Source organism: Perca flavescens, chromosome 1 (genome assembly GCF_004354835.1).
Source record: "Perca flavescens isolate YP-PL-M2 chromosome 1, PFLA_1.0, whole genome shotgun sequence".
Classification (NCBI taxonomy): Eukaryota; Metazoa; Chordata; class Actinopteri; order Perciformes; family Percidae; genus Perca; species Perca flavescens.
Genome location: NC_041331.1, coordinates 1,198,420 through 1,223,565, shown reverse-complemented (window position 1 = coordinate 1,223,565; position 25,146 = coordinate 1,198,420). Strand labels below are relative to the sequence as shown.

General features: G+C 44.8%; 1 protein-coding gene across 1 annotated transcript; it reads right to left on the bottom strand.

Annotated features, from left to right (window-relative positions):
* Positions 1-2,639: 2,639 nt before the first annotated feature.
* LOC114554608 (putative gonadotropin-releasing hormone II receptor) lies at positions 2,640-5,895 on the bottom strand. The gene is made up of 3 exons (XM_028576547.1): positions 5,344-5,895; positions 3,300-3,504; positions 2,640-3,157 (listed from the first exon to the last, which is right to left on the bottom strand). Exons 1-3 carry the CDS (start codon positions 5,887-5,889, stop codon positions 2,640-2,642), a joined length of 1,269 nt encoding a protein of 422 aa, XP_028432348.1. The 5' UTR covers positions 5,890-5,895.
* Between the last annotated feature and the right edge of the window lie 19,251 nt (positions 5,896-25,146).

Sequence of the window (25,146 nt, the reverse complement as noted above, 5' to 3'; positions counted from 1 at the left end):
AGGTTTATTGCATTAAGCTAATCCTAAATCTTGTCTTTACTTGACTGTTAGCCAAACGTTTAGCATCACACTTGGTGTAAAGGTTGTGTCTGATTCATGCTTGTGATGCATTTATTTTATGGTGTAAGGGGAGCATAACCTGCTTTGATTTGTGGCCCTGTCTCTTGCATGGCCACAGCAATTCATCTCTAGTGAGTTTGGGATTCTGGGCTCATTTAACAGAATTCTATTAGGTAGAGATTGAGCTGTTGGAGCCATCTGGTGCTAGCTGGAGACATCAATTGTATATTTATTTATCCAATGTGCGAACTGGAAACAAGAGTATACAACACAAAATTATTAGATCCAGCTGAAATCCAATACATATAAATAAATTGTGTTACCAATAATTTGTTAATAAAACAGCTGCATGCTAACCATAGCTTCATCCCTTGGGGTTTGTTCTTTCCTACACAGTACCTCAGCTAACTCTCTCCTGTACGTAATGGAGACTCATCCCTTAGATGACATCATTAAAACCTTAATGTTTAAACAAAATGCTAATATTCATTTATTACCAATCTTCCAGTGACAACATGTTCCTTGTAAGATGATTTTTGTTGTAGTTTATTTAGATACATTTGATGATCATGTATTTGCAATTTGTAACAACACAAATACTCTGGCATCAGTTTACACTGTATCCAAAACACTTAAAAATCTCAAAATATATATGCCATTTGAAAGATTCTGAGGGAGGATGGACCCGATTGTAACAGCTAGAGCTGAACTGTTAGTCGATTGATCCAGTCTTATGAGACAGTAAATTGAATATATTTGGATTTTGAACTGTTGGTTGGGCCAAACATGTAATTTAAAAACATCAACTTAGAAATTGTGATCTGTATTATTCACCAATTAATGACATTTTATGGACCAAACAATTCATGGATAAAATAATCGCCAGATTAATCAATGATAATAATAACTGTTAGTTCCAGCCCCAGTGATAGCATAATATGGTTATTAATCCAGAGAAATTCAAGACTACACAACACTTAAATTGTTGACATAATCTAGACAATGGACTCAAATATAAAGTAGTGGCAATTGCAAAAGCAGCATATCCCTTTAAGAACGCCTTATATTGCAGTAGTCTTCCAGCAGCTGTCTTGCATTATCTCCACATTATCTCTGCAGGCAGTTATTTCTATAATGTTGCATACTTTACATTTTTTAACTTAAAAAATAAATAAATCTCACTAAACTCTTAACAAACTCGTTACCAGACCATTGCTTATGATTAATTAACAACAACTTTTCAAGCATGTGTAGAGTGCAGTATCGTGTGGAACTTCCGAAAGCGGTTATGTCACAGTATGAAAAACACAGGAGTAAACAAATAAGCTGCATCAGTTTCAGGGTCCTGTCATTGTGCATGCTGACTCACTGTCACACTGTCATGACTTACTGGGGCCATGATTAAAATCCTTAGTAACATTTTCCTACATGTGGTTCATTGTTTTTGCTAAGGGAATGGACAGGATATGCACCTGTAAAACTTCTAGTCTTGTTTTGTGGTACTGTGGCTGCAAATAAATGCTCTCAACCTCAGTAACCTCAACAGTCATTTAAAAGCTTCCTTACAGACATGTATGCCATTTCTGCCCTAAATAGCCTGGGCACACTGTAACAGACTGGTGTGTTGTGATGTGCTTGTCTGCTTGTGCTCTGTTTTTGGGTGTTACCAGTTTTGAGTTTTAAATGTGTACAGACTGTGAAAGCAAATTCCCTCTGTATAGGACAATAAAAAATTCATCTGAATCTGATATAGGCGGTGTGTAACCACATGCAACATAGGCAGCACTGTTGTGTAACCTGACAATCACTGTCCTCTATTTTTCATTTAGTCCTGAAGCCATTTCCTGACCCTGGTAAATGTATATGGGAGACTTGTCTTAAAATAGGAGCCACTTACACAACACACAAAGCAACAAACAGCTCCAAACATATTTAGTGTGTTCAAAAAGATGTTATATAAGCCTCAAGTAAGATGCAGCCTTGAGCACCACAGACACAAAGACACATCTAGGTGATGGATATTGTATGTTTTCAGACTTATTCTACACATGCATGTTAGCTGTGATTGTGAAATAAACATGTCCAGTATACAGATAACCTAGCCTGACATCGCAAGACCAAAATCGCAAATTTGAGTTAGATTGGATCTTCTCAGTTCATTTTCCTCTGGACCAGTTGGATGGACCTACAACCAATCAGCGCAACAAAAAATGTAAACAGACTATAGCATGCAGAGATGAACTCTGATAGTGTAGCATCAACATGTGTGTGAACGTGGGTTGCCGTTTTTTGCCATCAGAATTTTAAAGTAGCACTTCAACAGAAAGTTCCAAATTAGCTGCGGCCAGCTCACTGTAATTTCCCTGGGTGAGGGTGCACAAGCCAACAACAAAGCACTAAGGCTCCGCAACTTGTCAGTCGCAACAAACGGCTGTGATTGGACCAACCAGGATCTGGTTGGCTGGAAATCTGCCTGACCGACAGGAGGACCAAGCTCATCTGCCAGAGCAGATGAGACATGAGCTTGCAGATTTGTCTGGTTCCAAGGCTACAGATAACCCTGAAAAAGGTGACATTTTTTAACCAGTTATATTAGCAGTGTCAAGATCCTGGTTCTGCTCTGTTTTCTGATCATGTTGTACACTCAGCGCTGAAATGACAAGGATATCTCCCTTCAGAGGAGATTTTGACTCAGCCTGTCCACAGTTGCTGTCTTTTTCACCAGTAGCCATCCTCCTTTCATAGGGCAAAGCAGTGGCAGTACACTTCATTTTATTTGTCTCCAGGTCTGACATCACTGTTGCGTTGCGGTAGCAGCTCCTTAGCCCCCTGTGGAAGCGCATGGTAAACAGGCCATAGATGATTGGGTCCAGGCAGGCGTTGAAAAGCCCACAGATGAAGAGGATGTGGGTGAGGGAGTGGGAGACTTTCCCCTCCAGGTCTTCTGGGAAGAACCAGTACCACAAACCCAACAGGTAGTATGGAGTCCAGCAGACGATGAAGCAGATCACTATGACGATGCTCATTTTCAGAGTTCTCATTCTAGCTTTGGGGATGTTGTTCTTTGAGCAACGGAGATGTGGCTCGTTTGAGGACGCTGTAGAGAAAGAAAGAGAGTCAGGTTTTAGTGGACAGGTGGGATGTGAGCATGCAACATCATTACTAAAAAAATACATCACTTGTAGGTATTTTTCAGTATGTTCTGAACAACCAAACACCAGGCTCAGCTGTGAACTTACAGTTCTTTTTCGTCATCCGTTTGGAGATCTGGATGAAGATCCTGGTGTAGCAGACAATCATTATGACCAGCGGCAGCAGGAAGAGGCAGGAGAAGGTGAACATGTTGTAGGCTGTTTCCTGCCAGTGAGTGACAAAGCTCCCCCTAGTTGTGCATTGAGTAAAGTTGGCTGGATATGTGATGGTCACATTATGGAAAATGAACATCTGTGGAATTCAAAATGAAAAGATATTAGGATAGCATTTCGCTGGCAGCGGTTTTCATGCAGTATTTCCTTTGCCCTGTCTGTTTGGCAGATTACTTGTCCCAGTGGTCTGACAAAATAGCCCAATATCCCTAGGAAGTAATGTAGGTCATGTGTCCTTTACGTATCATGGCAAAAAAGCCTTTTCTCTATAACATTAAAAGTGAAAACACCCTTGTTTGAAAGTACAAACAAGAAAGCATAAATCTTCTCATCAACTGGGGATTTTTTTGCCTGGGACATGCAGCTTTAAACCTGAGGAAGGCACTTTGTTTTGGCTTTGTTGGGCAAAAATGTCATCATAATAATGTTGTCTTATCAGCATTTTGTAATTCAAGTGATCTGGGAGAAGACTAGACTTCTGCCACTCCTCTTGGCTCTGTTTTCAGGCTTTGGAAAATCTAGCTGTGACAGGAGCCTTTGGCCAATCACAGGTCATCCCAGAGAGAGACAGTGTTCCTATTGGCTGTTCTGTGCATGCATTACCCTTTCAACAGAGAGGGGAGAGCTGCAGGAAGAGGTCTTGCTTCATATTTTTTTTTTTGCATTTTACTTACTGCAGCTTTAACTTCTGGCTTTTCGGTATATACCATGTACTGTATGTAGCAATCACCTGTAAGACCCCTTTTACAGGATTTTAAATCAGCAGTGAATGGTTGGTATTATTTTCTTGAAAGTTTTCTCAAAACGAATAATTGCAGATTATTTCAGATCTAATCTTATAAAATTTGCTATGTGTGGATATTGTAGGAATTATTCATAAAAAAAAAAAGTTTTTGAACATTTCAAAATTTTGCCATTGGGTGTAATCAAGTCTACAGTACATCATCAGCATTCAGTTTGGAGATTGGACCGTATTGCCACATTTCAGCTTTTTACTCACAACATGCTCAACAGTGTAAAATGCTCGGCTGCCGTATTTCTCACTTTACACTCAAGCATATACTGCCAGGATTAGGGATTCCTATCCTTGTGTAACTAAATGATAGAGCCACTAATCTCTAATACCGAGACCCTGTGTGCCAGTGGGGCTTTAGGGGGCCTAAATCATGCAGCAGGTGCATCAAAGCCTTTAGGAATTGCCACATGTTATGTAAATAAGCAGAATGGAATTGGGGAGATTGATGAACTGTATATAAGAATGTATTTTAAATGTAAATCCAGATTTTAATGTCCTCAAGCATGTGTGGTTTGTCTACCTCTATGAGGCTGAGATAATGCATGCAGATCCAATAATCCGTTGCCAGATATAAAGACCTATAGCCGGCTCACTGCGATACTGTATGGAGCATGGAGGAACACAAGAGAGAGAGATCAGTTCACAACCTATCCAGCACTTCTATCTGAATCGCTGGCTTCAAAGTGGTCAGTCTCTTGCAGCGTTTGAAAAATGTCATATAAACAGTTTGCAAGATTGAATGGGGAAAAAAATAAAATAAATGGGGAAAGTAGGTATGTTTCTGGAGGGCTCCTAACATGCCATGTACTGTGGAGAGACGAGTAGCCTACTACTGTATGTGCTGTCATACGTAATATGTTTATTTGGTTTACAGTTTGGTGTCTATTTATATTGTTTTGTGAATATTATGGTTATTATTTCATCTTGTCTTAGTTTTTGTCTAAGTAAGTGGTGATGACGAGTGGGAGGTTCTGGGAGGGAGGGGATGTTCAAATGTTGTGAAGTTCTGTATTTTGTTCCAAAGCAAAATACAAATTGTTCATCTTAAAAATGTAGTCAGCCTAACAGAACCACACAAGCTGTAATTACCTGTCTCTTCAAACCTGTGTCACCTGGGCTTACCTGAGGGATGGAGAACAAGGCGCTCATAGTCCAAGCCACCATCAGCATGACCCTGTTTCTTCTGCGGGCCATGCAGATGGCCAGAGGGTTGAGGATAGCCGACTGTCTGTCCAGACTAATCACCACTGTGACAAAGGCACAGGAGTACATGGCCTGCAGCTTGAGGAACATCAGAAATCTGCAGGCCAGGTCACCGGCCAGCCACTGAACTGTGATGTTCCACACTGCGTCCACAGGCATCACAATGAAAGTAACCAAGAGATCGGCAGCAGTCAGGTTGATTATCAGCACGCGGACGTGGGATTGGCGCTTGTGGCCATTGACTGCCCACAGCACAGCCAAATTGCAGAAAGTGGCAATGCCACACAGGATGAAGGTAATGATCACTCTGACTTTGGCCGCTGTAGAAAAGGTAGGCAGCTGCAGCGCTCTGTCCACTGATGTCCAGTTACAGTGAGGGGTCAGCCAGTCACAGCTGGCATTGAGGTCAAACCCTGAGCTCTGCTGATACATGATGACTGCAGGATCCCAGCACAAGGCGTTCATTTTATGACCCTCACCAAGTAGTCAGCGTTTGTCCAGCTACATGGAGGCTGGTGGTGCCAAAGGGAGATAATGCAAAAAATATACACATGAGCCCTTTTGTGTGAAGTTGGTGCAATATTTTTATCTGCATTGATTTGCATAAGAAGACTAAAAGAATAGTTCTGTGTGAGTAATACAGTGGCTGACAGAGAGGCAGCAGTCTGCTCACTGTAAAGCACATACTGTGCATATGGGGGTCTCCACACCAACAGCATCCCCTGACAACCATGCATGACAATGTTCTCTTATCTGATACAAAAAAGATAATTGTTTGATATTTATGATAAAGAGCATTAGGCTATACCAGTCTTTGAGTAGTGAAAATTGCAATAAACAAAATCTTAACAAAAGCTTCTAATTTTTTGGGGCTCTTTTTCCAACTAATAATGCAAATATATAGGCCTAATCAACATTTAAGAATTACAGCCAACGAACTGAATAATACTGCCTCATTATCTTGGATTATATTCGGTTTTTACGTTTGGTATCGAAAATGCTTTAAACAATGGTATCAACAACAACACTGACAACAAAGTGTTACTTCATCAAATAAATACTTGCCTAAATGTTACACCATTAACACTATTACTGCGTGGATATTTTTCTCCTTTTTGGCAAAAAAATATATGTTAATATAGCCTATAAAATACAAGAAATAGCCACAGCAAACTCACATTTACCGTATGTCCGTGTTGCCGTGGAGCGATGTATGTCCCACATCAGATGGTGAGAAATAAGTGAAATCCTCTTTATGGAAGTGCCAGACCCAGCCGCGGCGCCACCTCGCTGCTGGACTTCTTATGATGAATACATCACTGAGTTAGAGTAGTCTCCAGTCTTCCCTCTCAGTTTGATCTCAGCGTTCCTTCGCGAGTTTTTCCAGACGCAGTTTGCTCTCAGTCCCGTGTGCGCGTCCGTCGCTCCGTGGGCGCGGCGCCGCGCGGCTGCACAGTGCGAGCGTCTCCGCAGCCCAGAAGCGTCACTTCAATGAACCCTGCGCTCCAGCAAAGTTTCATATTTGAACCCAGCTGTAGTAAATGGAATGGGACACCGCAGCCCCTATTAGCAGCGCCAAACCTGCTCCTAATAACGGCATACTGTGTGTGATTTATAATACAAGAACATCATTATAAAATAAAGTAATGCAATCAAGCTTAAGGCGTTTTGCTGACAGTGTGTCAGAGAGCTGTGGTTGTGGTCAGTTTTTAAAGGCCATATTTAGTGTTGTTATAAGAAAGTATGCATTATTTTTTGTCCCCCCTGTATTATTTATTGAATATGTTCCATCAGTCGCATTTTCTCATATGAAAATGAGAAAATGTTCTTGTTTTCCTTTGTCAAAGCAGAGGTTGGGCTGTTATTGTCGGAACGTGACGATATTGTCGGAGTGTGATTTCATACTTTTTGACATTAAGTTACGAAACATGTACACAATGATATTCTTCTGATTAGGGCTGGGCGATATGGAGAAAATCAGATATCACGATATTCTTGACCAAATACCTCAATATCGATATTGCTGCAATATTCTAGGGTTGACAAACAAAAATATCTTCACACTTTTATTTTAGGTAAATAATCATCAGTAATGTGGACATAATGTCTAAGTGGGGAAAAGGCAAATAATAGAACAGCTAGAACAGTCTGGTAAGCTCAGAAAAGTACATCACTTTACTGTGATGCAGCCTTCACAACCAGGAAAAGACAACACTTATGTCATATCACTATATTAACATATCCAAAATCTAAGACGATATCTAGTCTCATATCACAATATCAATATAATATCGATAAAATGCCCAGCCCTATTCTGATATGTCTTGTTTTAAATGTATGTACAAGTGTATGTATGGTATTTTTGTGCAGATGTTGTGGTTGTTTTGTATGGATTCCAGGAAGAGTAGCTGCTACATCGTTAGCAGCTAATGGGGATCCAAAATAAAGAAACAAAGAAAGAAGGAACAGTGTTACCTCTTCCAGTCTTAGAGTTGTCATTGTTCATTAGTAGCAGCATTCAAACAGGCAAAGAAAAGAAAATAATCTTTAGAGAAAGTAGTCCTCTTCCACCTGTTTTTTGCCATCTGCTGTGACCTTTAACAAGTATCACACACTGAGGCTCATTCACTTAACCTGCAGCTCATTTTGAAACAGTAGGCTACCTAATGGGGATCCGAAATAAAGAAACAAAGACAGAAGGAACAATGTTAAACCTCTTCCAGTCTTACAGCTGTCAGTGTTCCATTAGCAGCAGCACTCAAACAGGCAAAGACAAGAAAAGAATCTTTAGAGAAAGTGGTCCTCCTCCACCTGTTTTTTGCCATCTGCTGTAAGCTTTAATTAGTTTAGTTGCTTTATTAGTGTAAATCAAAAATCAATATAAATAAATGAAACAATATTTTCTCTTTTTACAGGTAACTTGATATTTAGTCATGCAGATAAAGTTTTATTTGAGTAATGATAATGCAATATCATTTTGCTCAAAGCATGTAACATTACATTTGTTTCTCGTGATTTGGCTGAATACCGGTATGTGCCCCACAGTGCATCCTAGGACTACTAAGTGAAATGTGTTGTATGTAGAGATGGACCCATCAGGTGTTAACAGAAGAGAGGCATGCATCTGTTCATCACCAAAACATAACATAAACTTGTAAAGCTGTCTTTCATCTAGGTGAAATCAATTGCTTGATATAATCACTACAAACAGAATGGAAATGGTTCATAATTAATTGCTATTTTGTTCTATTTTGGACATTGGAGCCATGCAGAGGAGAAAACTCACATATTGCTGGAATGTCATTGCTGTAGCTCTTAGCCGCACCAACACTCCTCTACTGAATCTACAGCGGTGGATTATCAGCAGGCCAGCTGTTCAAAGTGTTGGAGCAGCTGATTGGTGCTGGCTGTTGATTCATGCAGATCTCCACTCTGGGCCGCTGTCCCAACAGGCCGTGACCTCTCAGCTCCACGGACATCAGACTCATTTTCACATTGATCCTCAGTAATTGTGGTGCTTGTACTGGGGCTAAGTATTATTAGCATTCTTTGCTTCACCGTGATCTTGCTGAAATCCCTCCCCTTTATCAGGACACAACCACTAAGGACTCAAATGCATGACTCCAGACAGTTCACAAATGGGTTTATTCCAAAACCAGGTAACAGTGTCCAAATCCAAATCCAAGGACAAGGTCCAAATAACAAGCAAAAGTCAGGAAAGGCAGAGGTTCTGAATCGCTTAGGCTAAAGGCAGAGTCAAAACAGGCAAGGGGTCAAAAAACTCACTAGAAAACACGAGATGAATGCTGGAACCTTGACACGATCTGGCATCAGTCAGCACCTGCCATTTGGATTCATTATGATATGTTATTCAGCATCACATTAGTTGAAATCATAAGTTTGGAAAGTAAATCCCTTAGTAATGGTCTCTAAACAATAGGTGGCCACATTGCAAGCTTATGTAATACTGACCCACATGTGGGCCAGATGTGATTTAACAGGCTAAAAGGAGCTGGCAGGGAAGTCAGCTGACAACAAACTTGCTGAATCTACATCACAGCTGGGCAAGATGTGTGCACACAGTACATGTCTAATAGTCAAAGCATAAGTGATGAGTCCAGTGGTAATCTGACCAGCATGCGATTAGCTCATTTTACCACAGATAGCGCAAATGTTTATAGAGGATCTAGATCCCATATGTAGACCCCACCTGCAGACTTCACTAAGTTACTCTACGTGTCAATCCATCAACAATTATTTGCTGTTTTCTCAATAAACGGCTTCCATTATCATAAATTCAAGAATTCAATCAAAAAAACTGTTGATGGACCATGACTGATCAGGTGTTTGGTGTTTTAAGCCCCCAACATTGTCTTCCAGGCAGCGCTGCATGGCAGTAGGTTTAGGCAAGGGTCAGGGTTAAGGTTAGGGTTAAGTGTCTTGAAGTTGAAGGGTCGCAGCGCTGCCTTGAAGTCGACGCTTGGGGCTTAAAATACCAACCGATCACAGTTGATGAAAAAATGACAAAAGCAAAAAACAAAAGTAAAATAATACTATATTTGTTTGAGAAATTCACATTGTTTCAAAAACCACCATAGCCGACTACTGCAACCGGTGCGTGGAGATGCATTAAGAAGCAGCTCCACTAATGGATATTAGCTGCTGGCTCACTGACCCACGTCCGTGTAAAATACCGGGGCAGAATGAATGCAGTTTTTACCTAAGAGCAGTGTAGTTACCATTCACCTTCATTAATGCTAAAACCTGTCCTGATCCAATAAATAAACATATCCGTGAGTGAGAATTCCATTATCTGTGTGGACAGGCGGTTGTGAACTGAAGGTCACCTGAATCAGATGATTTTATCAGATAATGATACATTCAACATGCCTGAACAGAGTCAACCTTGACTAGGAGCTGCATACTCAGTGAAAACAGATTTGCTTTAGAATGCAGTGTAATCATATTGAAGCGATGACTGGCCAGGATGAGCCAAGGTTTCCCTCTATAACAGGTACTCTGGGGGTGGAAGTGAGGAGGGCTGCAGATCCATTCTGCTGTCCTAAGATCTTCCTCCGCTCAGGTTTGTTTGGTGCTTTTAAAAAACATCTGGCCCTTTGTATACACTTCATAGTTTACACCACTCACCACACCTATCATTTCCTTATGTTGGATTATCATTCTGTTGTCAAATGGAGGTTAGTTTCCCCTATAGTAAATCTTGGTGCAGTGGCCTCTGACATTTTGACTATTTCTTGTTGCTCATAATGTTAGTGATCACCACCAGTAACTGAAGTTTATTCTAATGTAATGATATAGAATGTATTTCACACGTTACAGTGTTTGCCTCAGTGACATGAAGATAATCCATTGATTATGTCACAGTTAGGAGAGCAGGCAGCAGGGAAGGGACACTAACACAGATGATAACAGGCAGACTGATGCAGTTGAATGATTTATTTAGAAACTTTACAGGCAACAAGAGTCCTAATGGCAGGGTGTTTCATCTCTCCTTTGCCTCCTTCCTCCGACCCAAAAAACAATCTCAGCGCACCATCTTGAAGGATGTCAAAATTCCTAAAATACTTGAGGAGAGAGGTGAGGGGAGAGAGGAGAGAATGTGAGGAGAGAGAAGAGAGGAAAAATCACCAATAAAGGTGGCCGGGTTGGCTTAGTGGGTAGAGCAGGCGCACATATATTTAAAGGTTTATGCCTCGAAGCAGAAGTCCAGGGTTTGAGTCCAACCTGTGACGATTTCCTTCACCTCTCTCTCTCTCCCCTTTCTCACCTGTCCTGTCCATTAAAGGTGGAAAAGCCCCAAAAAATAATCTTCAAAAAAAACAAATATCACCATTAAAGGATTCTAGATCAAAAACTACTCAACTGGACAGGTTCCAGCATGAATGTGATGCGAAATTGGGGAGAAAAAGATTGGCAACCAAGATTAAAGGATTCCCTGACATTATAGCATGTAGCTTAATGAAGCAGTGGATGTAGTATAGCGTCTGTTGAAGTGGTGACGCCTGCGCAGCATGCCCATGTTAGCGTCGACACGCCGCCCTAAATCCTGGCGCGTATAACATAGCATAGAACAATAACGTGACCTTCAGATATTTTGACAAAATACAGATTCTGTAAATTCACATGTATTTCTTTGTATCTCATAGTGTCAGCCATGTGTTGTCTTTTTTTGTCATATTCATGTTCTTTGTTTTCAGTGCCACCCTATCCATTATGTAAATTAATTCATTTTAGTCATAAAACAAAATGCATTTGACCATTCAACCTAATCTAAATTATATAGGCTGTTGGCTGTGATGAGCATCACATGTGCAACCTTTTAATAACCTCTTGCTATTTTGTACAACAGGTGAACCTGAACCAGCCTGCACTTAGGCTATAGCTCCCATCTGTAATTCTTCACATATATATCACGTTACATCCAAGCAAAGAAGAAAGCACCTTACCCTCTATTCCAATTACCAGCACAATATCAGAAAGATAATTGATTTGATTCACAGTCAACAGGTTTATCTGCACATGGGAGATTACAGGAAAATGCTCTTGCTTTTGGTGTGCTTTAAAGGGGCGCTATGCAGTTTTGGCCATTTCTTCGCTTTTTTGCTGGCAGGTTTCCCTATAGAGCCCCCCCTACAGCTCCTATGTTTCCTCATGTCTGGCTCCTCTCTTGGTCAGTCTGCCGTTTCCTCTTTCTCTGTTCCTGCGACAATGCTTTCCTAGCTTTCTGCTTCTTTTTTGCCGGCTCAGCCATGACCATAGTGTGTAAAACTCCATCACTACCTTGTTCTTGTTAGCCGGTTCCTGAACGTCCGTCTGTGTTCAGTGCCGTGAAGCACTTTGTTACATGGCGAGACCTGATATCACGCCATACTTGCTGACACTTTCAGCAGGTGGCTCGCCGGCCGAAAGTTACATGGGTGGTTTTTCCGCTCACAGGCTCTAGGGGGGAGCGAGACGACCACCATTCAACTCGAAATAAGTCATAAAACCATTCCACTGACTCCGAAGCTGTTCAGTTAAGGTAAATTAAGCTAAAAAACCTGCATAGTTTCCCTTTAAATGGGGTGACCTTTTGCAGCAGGTGACAGCAGTCACAAAGAGTTGAAGTTAATCCATTATGATGATAAATCGGACACAAAATTGCACTGCCACATCCAAGAGGAATACAATCTGGAAAAAAATATTGCTATTCAGTATCACCACATTATCTTATTAAAAACCTGGAGATTAATATATTCTGAAAGTACTTTAAAGTCAGTGGAAAGTTAACATCTATGTATTACCATATCCCACCCTAGGCCAATCAGAAATGAGATGCATTGTCTCTTTGAGTTGAATCAACATGAGTGCAACAGTTAAAGCCTTCGAATTGTTTACCTTTTTTTGGTCTCCTGCCAAACTGAACTGCTGTGTGAGAGAGAGAGAGAGAGAGAGAGAGAGAGAAGTGGTGCTGTGGATGAGATAATTAAATAAACCTTGTATTGTATGTATGTATTTTCATACATTTATAATCTAAAGCATAGTGGGACAAAATCTATGTTGCTTTTATTCTTCTAAATGTGCAGCAGCCTGTGACTATAAATGGTATTTATTTAAATGACGGGATCTAAATTAACGTTAATCACTAAAGATAATACTGTGTTGTCTATTGTATAAATGTGTTTTATGACATGCAAACAAATTAGCCCTACACTTAAACCATTTTAGGTTGGCTCTGCAGTAGGTGGAATAGTAAAGGAAGTGGTGGGAGGTTAATAAATCAGGAAATCCAATCAAAATATTTTTAGCCCTGTCTCGCTTCCCTAAGAGTGCCAAAGCTTGTCTGCTGCTGTCTACTCTCTCTGGGAGTACGGAAGGATCACTCAGACAGGCCAAGTCATCCCAGGTTCACCCACACACAAACTAACTCAAATCTGAGCTGGATGCTTCATGCCCATTGTGGCTGGACCACCGGTCCACTTTGTTGAGTTATTTTGTCAACACACAATAATGTCAAGTCAGCCATGACCCGAATGCTGCAGACTCTTAGGCTGGCCAAAAAGATTCAATTATCAGCCAGATGAGGGGGAATGATGGACTAAAATTAACAAACACAAGTCAGTTTGTATTATTGTAATATCAGTTAAATCTCAGCTCAAGTGCAATTATTTTGAGCTTCTGAGCACACTATGTGCCTCTATGAATACTACATTTTCAGCTGTCTGAAACAATAAGCAATCCCAAGGCAAGAGAAGTGAAGTGATAGGCATACAGCCATGTAATGGCATCCAAAAACAGTTTCTCGTTTCTCTAAACCTTATTGTTACCTCAACACAGTCACAGCAAAGCTAGCATTAGCTAACTTGGTTGGCAAGGTACTACGCTGATTAAACCTTTTTTAAGCAACATTTTCCGATTAAGACAAAAACATGGGCAACGTTCGAAACAATTGCACAGCCATTTTAATGTACACATTGCCATAGATACACATAGCTTAGCCTCTATAATGATTGACAGGTGGGAGTGTAGCTACGCCCTAAAGCATGCCCTGCTTTATCGTTAATACATTTACAAAATGAACATCATGCTGTATTGAAGAAGATGCACAGATCTACCAAGACTAATGCTGTGTCTCAATTCAGATACTTCCAAGAGTACACTCTCATGCGTACGGTATGTACTCACTTGTGTCGTGCACAAATTTGGACAGGGTAGTGTTGTCTCAAATCCCCCACAGCCGTTATGCACTGACCAGCAATGACTCTTCTTTTTAATGGTAAATTGCAGCCGACTTCACGAGTCACTTCATGGCAGAAATACACATCTGGAGACAGCTGGTTGAACTTTTGTTCGTTGTAATAATCAAGGTGAAATATGCTCCTGACCACAACCCTCACTTCTCCCCATAAACCAGCTCTGGGTGTGTGACTTGTCCTGTGAGTCATTTTGTTCGATACCTTTTATAGTATCCCAGCATGGGTCAGACTCTGATTAGGAGCCAGCTCGTACAATAAACAGGTGATATTCAGCGATGTCCATTACAAGGATTCATCAGTTTAACAGACTGGAGGACAATCCAAGACATTGAAATCTCTGTTGATTGTGCTCCTCTTGCTATCACATGAGAGATGATGATGATGATGATGAGGTCACTAAGGTCACTGTGACAGTCTTCTCCATCACTTGTACTAAGGTGTGAATGGTTATAAAACCACTTTGGGATATCTGGACTGTATTGTAAGTATCTGATTGCAGAACTGATGAAGCCTCTCAGATGAGATGATGCTTTAACTCGTGTGCTACACAGGTTTAGGGTGACATCTGATATAGCCGTTCCAATTTAGAAGTACATTTTTATTGTTTTTATACTTACAGTAAATGTACAGTATGGTGCAATTTAAGTCAAATTCCAAAATCCAGAATACTGCTTTGACACCAGTGGATTTAATATACTACATACATGAAAAGGAAATGTAGGGACTGTAGGGCTGACTCTATTCACTGTGACATGTCTGACAAATAATACATACACATAATGATAACAGGCGTATTCATAAAAATAAAGAATCCAATAATAATTTTGGTATTGTATGCTATCATTTTGACAAACAAATAACAATATTGCAGATTTCTGCAACATAGTAGGTAACTGAATGCTCCCTTAAACTTGTTAAGAGTACCCTCTAGTGGCAAACAAAATCATACCGGGAGCTATTTGACATTAGAGAGACATTCTCAAGTAAACCGACCTGATATCAGTCCCAAATTGATTGACAGATTTTTTTTTTTATTTAACAACTAAAAATTATTATGATGAATTGTTTATGATAAATGTAAAGGTTTGTAAGGTTTGTCTGCAATGTTTCTAAAGATCTCTCGCGCAATGTTTGCATTCTCTCAAGAGAATTTAGGGAGGAAAGTTTAACTCAAAGGCCAACGTATTTCTGAGAGACAACAATGTAGCAGTCAATTTGAGCTTGGGTTTTTATTCGAGCTTGGCCCAAGCTCAAGTACAAAGAAATCAGTGCTGGGTTGTAGGCATGGTTTTCCAACAAGTGATAATGTCCTTTTAGGCCTACAATAAGCTTTTAACCCTCCTGTTGTCTTTTCAAAGTTTATATATCGGAACATTTGGTTTTATCTCAAGCAAATCGCCCAACAGTAACACAGAAGGTTCCATGAAACGCTCTTCACAAGTCAAATTTAGGGATAAATTTACCACTTTTATTGAATTTTGGGTGTTTTATTTAATTTGATAGCATTATTCTGACTTAACTTTGACAGTCTGTGATTATCCATTAACATCCTCTGATCTTAAATATTAGTCAAAATAATTCATACTTTTTATTTTTTGACTCAAAAATTAGATATAATTTTATATAGGCTACAAGAGGTTTATTGACCATAATTTCCAAAAATGAGTGTAAAACTAGTGGTAATAAATTGTTGTTAAAGTAGCCTGGTGGTAGTGGGAAAAAAGCGCAGAAAACATTGAAAAATGCTAAAAAAATGTTGAGAAAAAAAAATATTGAAGAGACAAAAACGTTTAAAAAAGCGGCAAAATAAGTGTTAATTTTCAATTTTGAGCCAGAAGGACAACACAAGGGTTAAAAGGATGTTCCTCATCCCTAAACAACAAAGGTTATTTGTCCATGCCTTCTACGATTACCCATGAGCGTTCCAAGGTAAATAGACAGTCTCACTGTGGAAATGATGAGTCTGACCTGAGTCGTTTAAATCTTCATCATGTTCTTGCTCTTTATTAGGGATCTAACTCAAAGCACTTTAATCCACATGAAATCATTTCTTACATACTTTTAAGAGAACACAAACGTTTATCGAGGAAATACATACAGTTATTTGGTGGGTCTTCTGCTGGAGAGGAAGTTTCTTTTCTCACTACAGCTCATGATCTTCCACTCGGTGTTACGGGGAACCAGGGAGCCGCAGTGCTGCTGCTCTGCAAGACATTGAGGAAGGTCGGAGCTCGCCGGCGTGTTTGGGCTCATCCACAGCCAATCACCAGCCAGGAAACGCAGTCCAACCCACACCTACAGGAAACAACACTTTGTTAATGTCAATGCTGCTGACTTACCACCACCAGTAAACCACACAACACATTTTACATTTTAAAGGAGACCTATTATGCTTTTCCTTATTTTCTGTCATATATATAATGTTACAATGTTGGATATTCATAAGAAATGTGGCCAAAAGCATTCAATGATGAGGTATATGTAACCGGTTTTAGGTTTAGAAGCCTTCATCAGTAATTTGTGACGGTAGAATGTGCTAACTACATGTAGCTACATGCTAACACAAGTGGAAGCTGTAATCTTGGTTGCTGATGTTAATTTCTCTCCATTTGATGCTGCCTTTTTTTATTCATATTACATAAGCCCATATCAAACCACAACATCACTTTTACACTTAGATTTGTGAACGGATTGAACACATGGATATAATGTGTTCATTAGTGACATTTAGAGGTGGTGGTAGCTGGATTTTGTTTCCTTTGGATAGAGCTAGGCTAGCTTTTTCCAGTCTTTCTGCTAAACTAAGCTAAGCTAACCAATGCTCTCGGCAGGAAAGCAATTTAGCGTATTTCTCAAAATGTCAAACTCCTTTAACATGACATAACCTGACCACAAACACACACAAACTCTGCAGAAAAAACATCAAACCTCATAAGTGGTTGCATTCAGTCTTATTTTCTCTGTGTCCATCAGATTGTCGTTTGGTTCTGACAGGATGGCAAGCTGGTACGGGCGTGTGGTGCTGCCCGCAGCCTCCAGCTGTGTGCAGTGCACCAAGGCTTCTTCCCATGTCTTATTCTCCTGGACCAGAATCAGGCCTTCATCACACAAGAAGGGCTGACTGCTAGAGCAATCTTCACTTTTCCATTTTGGAGCTGAGTTGTGCATCAAAACACAGTGATGGCTAGGGTCTGGTTCATCTACAGGAACAAGAGAGACTGAAATAACTGTTACATGGACATGACAGTATTCTGTTAACCGCTAAGAATAATTTAAGTCATACCCCCCAAAATTCTTTTCACTACTCATCTTACAGAAATATGTACAGTATTACCTTGCTTTGAGAGCCGTGTCCTCTGACCCCTCCTTACTATTTCTGGTTTGCTGATATAGAATGTTGAATTAGCTTAAGTTATAGCAGTTGAGTAATTGTATAATTTTGTGAAATTTCACAATAATGGGATATATCGTCCTTATAAAACTTTGTTGCATGCTCAAATATATTCTTATTAAAACATTTTTCAGTCATTATTTTCACACAATCATGTTCAAGTAAATTGCATCATTTTATGCATTAGAGCAACTCCCACTGCTTTATCATAATAAGCTAAATGAGCTATAGCTATGACAATTATTAAGTATTATTTTAAAACCTTTCACATTATTTACATACTGTAGAAGGACAATTGACCTGATGTAGTGCAGCATTCTCCTGGTCTGACTATGGAATGAGATCTGCATTAACAAGAGGCTACATTGGTGCTAGTGGCTTCATTAGGCTACCTAGCAACAGTGGTACTTGTGTTGAATATGAATATAGGCATGCTTATGTCACGGGGCGGAAGTCTATTTTTATTTGTGCATACTTTTATTGGATTTGCTGTGGTTTTATTTGCTGTGTTTTTATATTTTATAGAGCATGCTTTTATTTTGAAATGTGTGGTTTTTTTAATGTTGACTTCCGCCAGTGAACATTTTAGTAGGCCTAATCAGGCTAATGACTTTCACCTGGGAGTGAGAGGGGGGTTGATTGGCCCTTGTATAAAAAGGGCAGAACCTTAGAGGAGTCAGGAGAGAGGCACATGGGGAAAGGAGAGGCCGTGGTGACCATGAGAGAGGTGATGGCCTCACCATGGTGACCATGAGGGAGGCCGTGGTGAACATGAGGGAGAGGCCATGGTGAACATGAGGGAGGCCGTGGTGACCATGAGGGAGGCCGTGGTGAACACGAGAGGGGTGATGGCCTCACCATGGTGAACATGAGAGAGGCCATGGTGAACATGAGAGAGGCCATGGTGAATGAGGGATGATGGTGAATATGAGGAGAGGCCATGGTGAACATGACCAGGGATGGCCTCACCATGGTGACCATGAGGGAGAGGCCATGGTGAACATGAGGGAGGTGATGGTGAACATGACATGGTGGGAGGGAGGCCATGGTGAACATGAGGGAGGGCCATGGTGAACATGAGGGAGGTGAGGCCATGGTGAACATGGGAGAACATGAGGGAGAGGCCATGGTGAACATGAGGGAGGGGAATATGGTGAACATGAGGGAGGGCCATGGTGAACATGAGACCATGAGGGAGAGAGGCCATGGTGAACATGAGGGAGGCCATGGTGAATGTAAGGGAGAGGCCATGGTGAACATGAGGGAGGCCATGGTGACCATGAGGGATGGTGAACATGAGGGAGAGGCCATGGTGAAACATGAGGGAGGCCATGGGAGAGGCCATGAACATGAGGGAGGCCATGGTGAACATGAGGGAGGCCATGGTGAACATGAGGGAGGGTGAATGGCCATGGTGAACATGAGGGAGGCCATGGTGAACATGAGGGAGGCCATGGTGAACATGAGAGAGGCCATGGTGAACATGAGGGAGGCCATGGTGACCATGACAGAGGCCATGGTGAACATGAGGGAGGCCATGGTGACCATGAGGGAGAGGCCATGGTGAACATGAGGGAGGCCATGGTGAACATGAGGGAGGCCATGGTGAACATGAGGGAGAGGCCATGGTGAACATGAGGGAGGCCATGGTGACCATGAGGGAGAGGCCATGGTGAACATGAGGGAGGCCATGGTGAACATGAGGGAGAGGCCATGGTGAACATGAGGGAGGCCATGGTGAACATGAGGGAGAGGCCGTGGTGAACATGAGGGAGAGGCCGTGGTGAACATGAGGGAGGCCATGGTGACCATGAGGGAGAGGCCATGGTGAACATGAGGGAGGCCATGGTGACCATGACAGAGGGCCATGGTGAACATGAGGGAGGCCATGGTGACCATGGGGGAGGCCATGGTGAACATGAGGGAGGCCATGGTGAACATGAGGACCATGAGAGGGCCATGGTGAACATGAGGGAGGCCATGGTGAACATGAGGGAGGCCATGGTGAATATGAGGGAGGCCATGGTGAACATGAGGGAGGCCATGGTGAACATGAGGGAGAGGCCATGGTGAACATGAGGGAGGCCATGGTGAACATGAGGGAGGCCATGGTGAACATGAGGGAGGCCATGGTGAACATGAGGGAGGCCATGGTGAACATGAGGGGAGAGGCCATGGTGAACATGAGGGAGGCCATGGTGACCATGAGGGAGGGCCATGGTGAACATGAGGGAGGGAGGCCATGGAGAAACCATGGAGGGGAGGGGCCTCACATGGTGAACATGAGGAGGCCATGGTGACCATGAGGGAGGCCATGGGGAGAGGCCATGAACATGAATATGGGAGGCCATGGTGAATTATGAGGGAGGCCATGGTGACCATGAGGGAGGCCATGGTGAACATGAGGGAGGCCATGGTGAACATGAGGGAGGGCCATGGTGAACCATGAGGGAGGAGGCCATGGTGACCATGGTGACATGGTGAACATGAGGGAGGCCATGGTGAACATGAGGGAGAGGCCATGGTGAACATGAGAGAGGCCATGGTGACCATGAGGGAGGCCATGGTGAACATGAGGGAGAGGCCATGGTGAACATGAGGGAGGGGGTGACCATGGTGAATGAGGGAGGCCATGGTGAACATGAGGGAGAGCCATGGTGAACATGAGGGAGGCCATGGTGACCATGAGGGAGGGCCATGGTGAACATGAGGGAGGCCATGGTGAACCATGAGGGAGGGCCATGGTGAATATGAGGGAGGTGATGGCCATGGTGAACATGAGGGAGGCCATGGTGAACATGAGGGAGGCCATGGTGAACATGAGGGAGGCCATGGGAGGCCCATGGTGAACATGAGGGAGGGCCATGGTGACCATGAGGGAGAGGCATGGTGAACATGAGGGAGGCCATGGTGAACATGAGGGAGGTGAGGCCATGGTGAAACATGAGGGAGGCCATGGTGACCATGAGGGAGGCCATGGTGAACATGAGGGAGAGGCCATGGTGAACATGAGAGAGGCCATGGTGAACATGAGGGAGGAGAGGGAGAGGCCATGGTGAACATGAGGAGGGAGACCATGGTGAACATGAGGGAGGCCATGGTGACCATGAGGGAGGCCATTCGGTGAACATGAGGGAGGCCATGGTGACCATGAGGGAGGCCATGGTGAACATGAGGGAGGGCCATGGTGAACATGAGGGAGGTGATGGCCACCATGAGAAGGCCATGAGAGGGAGAGGCCATGGTGAACATGAGGAGATGGCCATGAGTGACCATGGTGAATGAGGGGAGGCCATGGTGAACATGAGGGGAGGCCATGGTGACCATGAGGGAGAGGAATATGAGGGAGAGGCATGGTGAACATGAGGGAGGGGAGGCCATGGTGAACATGAGGGAGGGCCATGGTGAACATGATGGCCACCATGGTGAACATGAGGGAGGGCCATGGTGAACATGAGGGAGGCCATGGTGACCATGAGGGGGAGGCCATGGTGAACATGAGGGAGGGTGAACATGAGGGAGGCCATGGTGAACATGAGGGGAGGCCATGGTGAACATGAGGGAGAGGCCATGGTGAATATGATGGAGGGAGACCATGGTGAACATGAGGGAGGCCATGAGGCCATGGGGATGAGGGAGGCCATGGTGAACAGGGGGGAGGCCATGGTGAACATGAGGGAGAGGCCATGGTGACCATGAGGGAGGCCATGGTGACCATGAGGGAGAGGCCATGGTGAACATGAGGGGGTGATGGAGGCCATGGTGAACATGAGGAGAGGCCATGAACCATGAGGGAGGCCATGGTGAACATGAGGGAGGCCATGGTGAACATGAGGGAGAGGCCAGGTGATGGCCTCACCATGGTGAATATGAGGGAGGCCATGGTGACCATGAGGGAGGCCATGGTGAACATGAGGGAGGCCATGGTGACCATGAGGGAGAGGCCATGGTGAACATGAGGGAGGCCATGGTGACCAGAGGGGAGGGTGGTGAACATGAGGGAGGCCATGGTGAACATGAGGGAGGCCATGGTGAACATGAGGGAGGCCATGGTGACCATGAGGGAGAGGCCATGGTGAACATGAGGGAGAGGCCATGGTGAACATGAGGGAGAGGCCATGGTGAACATGAGGGAGGCCATGGTGAACATGAGGGAGGCCATGAGGGAGAGGGCCATGGTGAACCATGAGGGAGAGGTGATGGCCTCCATGGTGATGGCCTGAGGCCATGGTGAACATGAGGGAGGCCATGGGTGAACATGAGGAGGGCCATGAACATGAGGGAGGCCATGGTGAACATGAGGGAGGCCATGGTGAACATGAGGGAGGTGATGGCCATGGTGAACATGAGGGAGGCCATGGTGAACATGAGGGAGGCCTCAGGCCATGGTGAACATGAGGGAGGGTGATGGTGACCATGGTGAACCATGGTGAACATGAGGGAGGCCATGGGCCATGGTGAACATGAGGGAGGCCATGGTGAATATGAGGGAGAGGCCATGGTGAAATATGAGGGAGGTGATGGCCTGAGGGGGACCATGGTGAACATGAGGGAGGCCATGGTGAACATGAGGGGAGGCCATGGTGAACATGAGGGAGGGCCATGGTGAACATGAGGGAGAGGCCATGGTGAACATGAGGGAGGCCATGGTGACCATGAGAGAGGCCATGGTGAACATGAGGGAGAGGCCATGGTGAACATGAGAGAGGTGATGGCCTCACCATGGTGAACATGAGAGAGGCCATGGTGACCATGAGGGAGGGCCATGGTGAACATGAGGGAGAGGCATGGTGAACATGAGTGAGGCCATGGTGAACATGAGGGAGGGCCATGGTGAACATGGCCAACATGAGTGAGGTGATGGGGAGGCCATGGTGAATATGAGGGAGGCCATGGTGAACATGAGGGAGAGCCATGGTGAACATGAGGGAGGGAGAGGCCATGGTGACCATGAGGGAGGCCATGGTGACCATGAGGGAGGCCATGGTGAACATGAGGGAGAGGCCATGGTGAACATGAGGGAGGCCATGGTGAACATGAGGGAGGCCATGGTGACCATGAGGGAGAGGCCATGGTGAACATGAGAGAGGTGATGGCCTCACCATGGTGAATGAGAGAGGCCATGGTGACCATGAGGGAGGCCATGGTGAACATGAGGGAGGCCATGGTGAATCTAAGGGAGAGGCCGTGGTGAACATGAGGGAGAGGCCGTGGTGAACATGAGGGAGAGGCCGTGGAGAACATGAGAGAGGTGATGGCCTCACCATGGTGAACATGAGAGAGGCCATGGTGACCATGAGGGAGAGGCCATGGTGACCATGAGGGAGGCCATGGTGAACATGAGGGAGGCCATGGTGACCATGAGGGAGAGGCCATGGTGACCATGAGGGAGGCCATGGTGACCATGAGGGAGGCCATGGTGAACATGAGGGAGGCCATGGAACATGAGGGAATGGTGAACATGAGGGAGGCCATGGTGAACATGAGGGAGAGGCCATGGTGAACATGAGGGAGGCCAGGTGAACATGGAGGCCATGGAGAACATGAGGGAGGCCATGGTGAACATGAGGGAGGTGATGGGGAGGCCATGGTGAACATGAGGGAGGCCATGGTGACCATGAGGGAGAGGCCATGGTGAACATGAGGGAGGGCCATGGTGAACATGAGGGAGGTGATGGCCATGGTGAACATGAGGGAGGCCATGGTGAACATGAGGGGGGAGAGGCCATGGTGACCATGGTGACATGAGGCCATGGTGAACATGAGGGAGGCCATGGTGACCATGAGGGAGGGCCATGGTGAACATGGCCCATGGTGAACATGAGAGAGGCCATGGTGACCATGAGGGAGAGGCCAGGCCATGGTGAAGGCCATGGTGAACATGAGGGAGGCCATGGTGAACATGAGGGAGGGCCGTGGTGACCATGAGGGGAGGGCCATGGTGAACATGAGGGACATGAGGGTGAGAGGGAGGCCGTGGTGAACATGAGGGAGGCCGTGGTGACCATGAGGTAGGCCGTGGTGAACACGAGAGGGGTGATGGCCTCACCATGGTGAACATGAGAGAGGCCATGGTGAACATGAGAGAGGTGATGGCCTCACCATGGTGACCATGAGGGAGAGGCCATGGTGAACATGAGGGAGGCCATGGTGACCATGAGGGAGAGGCCATGGTAAACATGAGGGAGGCCATGGTGAACATGAGGGAGGCCATGGTGAACATGAGGGAGAGGCCATGGTGGATGGCCTGGCCTCACCATGGTGAACATGAGAGAGGCCATGGTGACCATGAGGGAGAGGCCATGGTGACCATGAGGGAGGCCATGGTGACCATGAGGGAGAGGCCATGGTGAACATGAGGGAGGCCATGGTGACCATGAGGGAGGCCATGGTGACCATGAGGGAGAGGCCATGGTGACCATGAGGGAGAGGCCATGGTGACCATGAGGGAGAGGCCATGGTGACCATGAGGGAGGTGATGGCCTCACCATGGTGAACATGAGGGAGGCCATGGTGACCATGAGGGAGGCCATGGTGACCATGAGGGAGAGGCCATGGTGAACATGAGGGAGGCCATGGTGACCATGAGGGAGGTGATGGCCTCACCATGGTGAACATGAGGGAGGCCATGGTGACCATGAGGGAGGCCATGGTGAACATGAGGGGGAGAGGCCATGGTGTGAACATGAGGGAGGCCATGGTGACCATGAGGGAACATGGTGAACATGAGGTGGTGATGGCCTCACCATGGTGAACATGAGAGAGGCCATGGTGAACATGAGGGGCCATGGTGGCCATGGTGACCATGAGGGAGGGAGGCCATGGTGAACATGATGGTGAACATGAGGGAGGCCATTGTGACCATGACAGAGGCCATGGTGAACATGAGGGAGGCCATGGTGAACATGAGGGAGGTGATGGCCTCACCATGGTGAACATGAGAGAGGCCATGGTGACCATGAGGGAGAGGCCATGGTGAACATGAAAGAGGCCATGGTGAACATGAAAGAGGCCATGGTGAACATGAGGGAGGCCATGGTGAACATGAGGGAGAGGCCGTGGTGGACATGAGAGAGGTGATGGCCTCACCATGGTGAACATGAGAGAGGCCATGGTGAACATGAGGGAGGCCATGGTGACCATGAGGGAGAGGCCATGGTGAACATGAGGGAGGCCATGGTGACCATGACAGAGGCCATGGTGAACATGAGGGAGGCCATGGTGAACATGAGGGAGAGGCCATGGTGAACATGAGAGAGGTGATGGCCTCACCATGGTGAACATGAGAGAGGCCATGGTGACCATGAGGGAGAGGCCATGGTGAACATGAGGGAGGCCATGGTGACCATGAGGGAGGCCATGGTGAACATGAGGGAGGCCAGAACATGAGGGATGGTGAACATGAGGGAGAGGCCATGGTGAACATGAGGGAGGTGATGGCCTCACCATGGTGAACATGAGGGAGGCCATGGTGACCATGAGGGAGGCCATGGTGACCATGAGGGAGGTGATGGCCTCACCATGGTGAACATGAGGGAGGCCATGGTGAACATGAGGGAGGCCATGGTGAACATG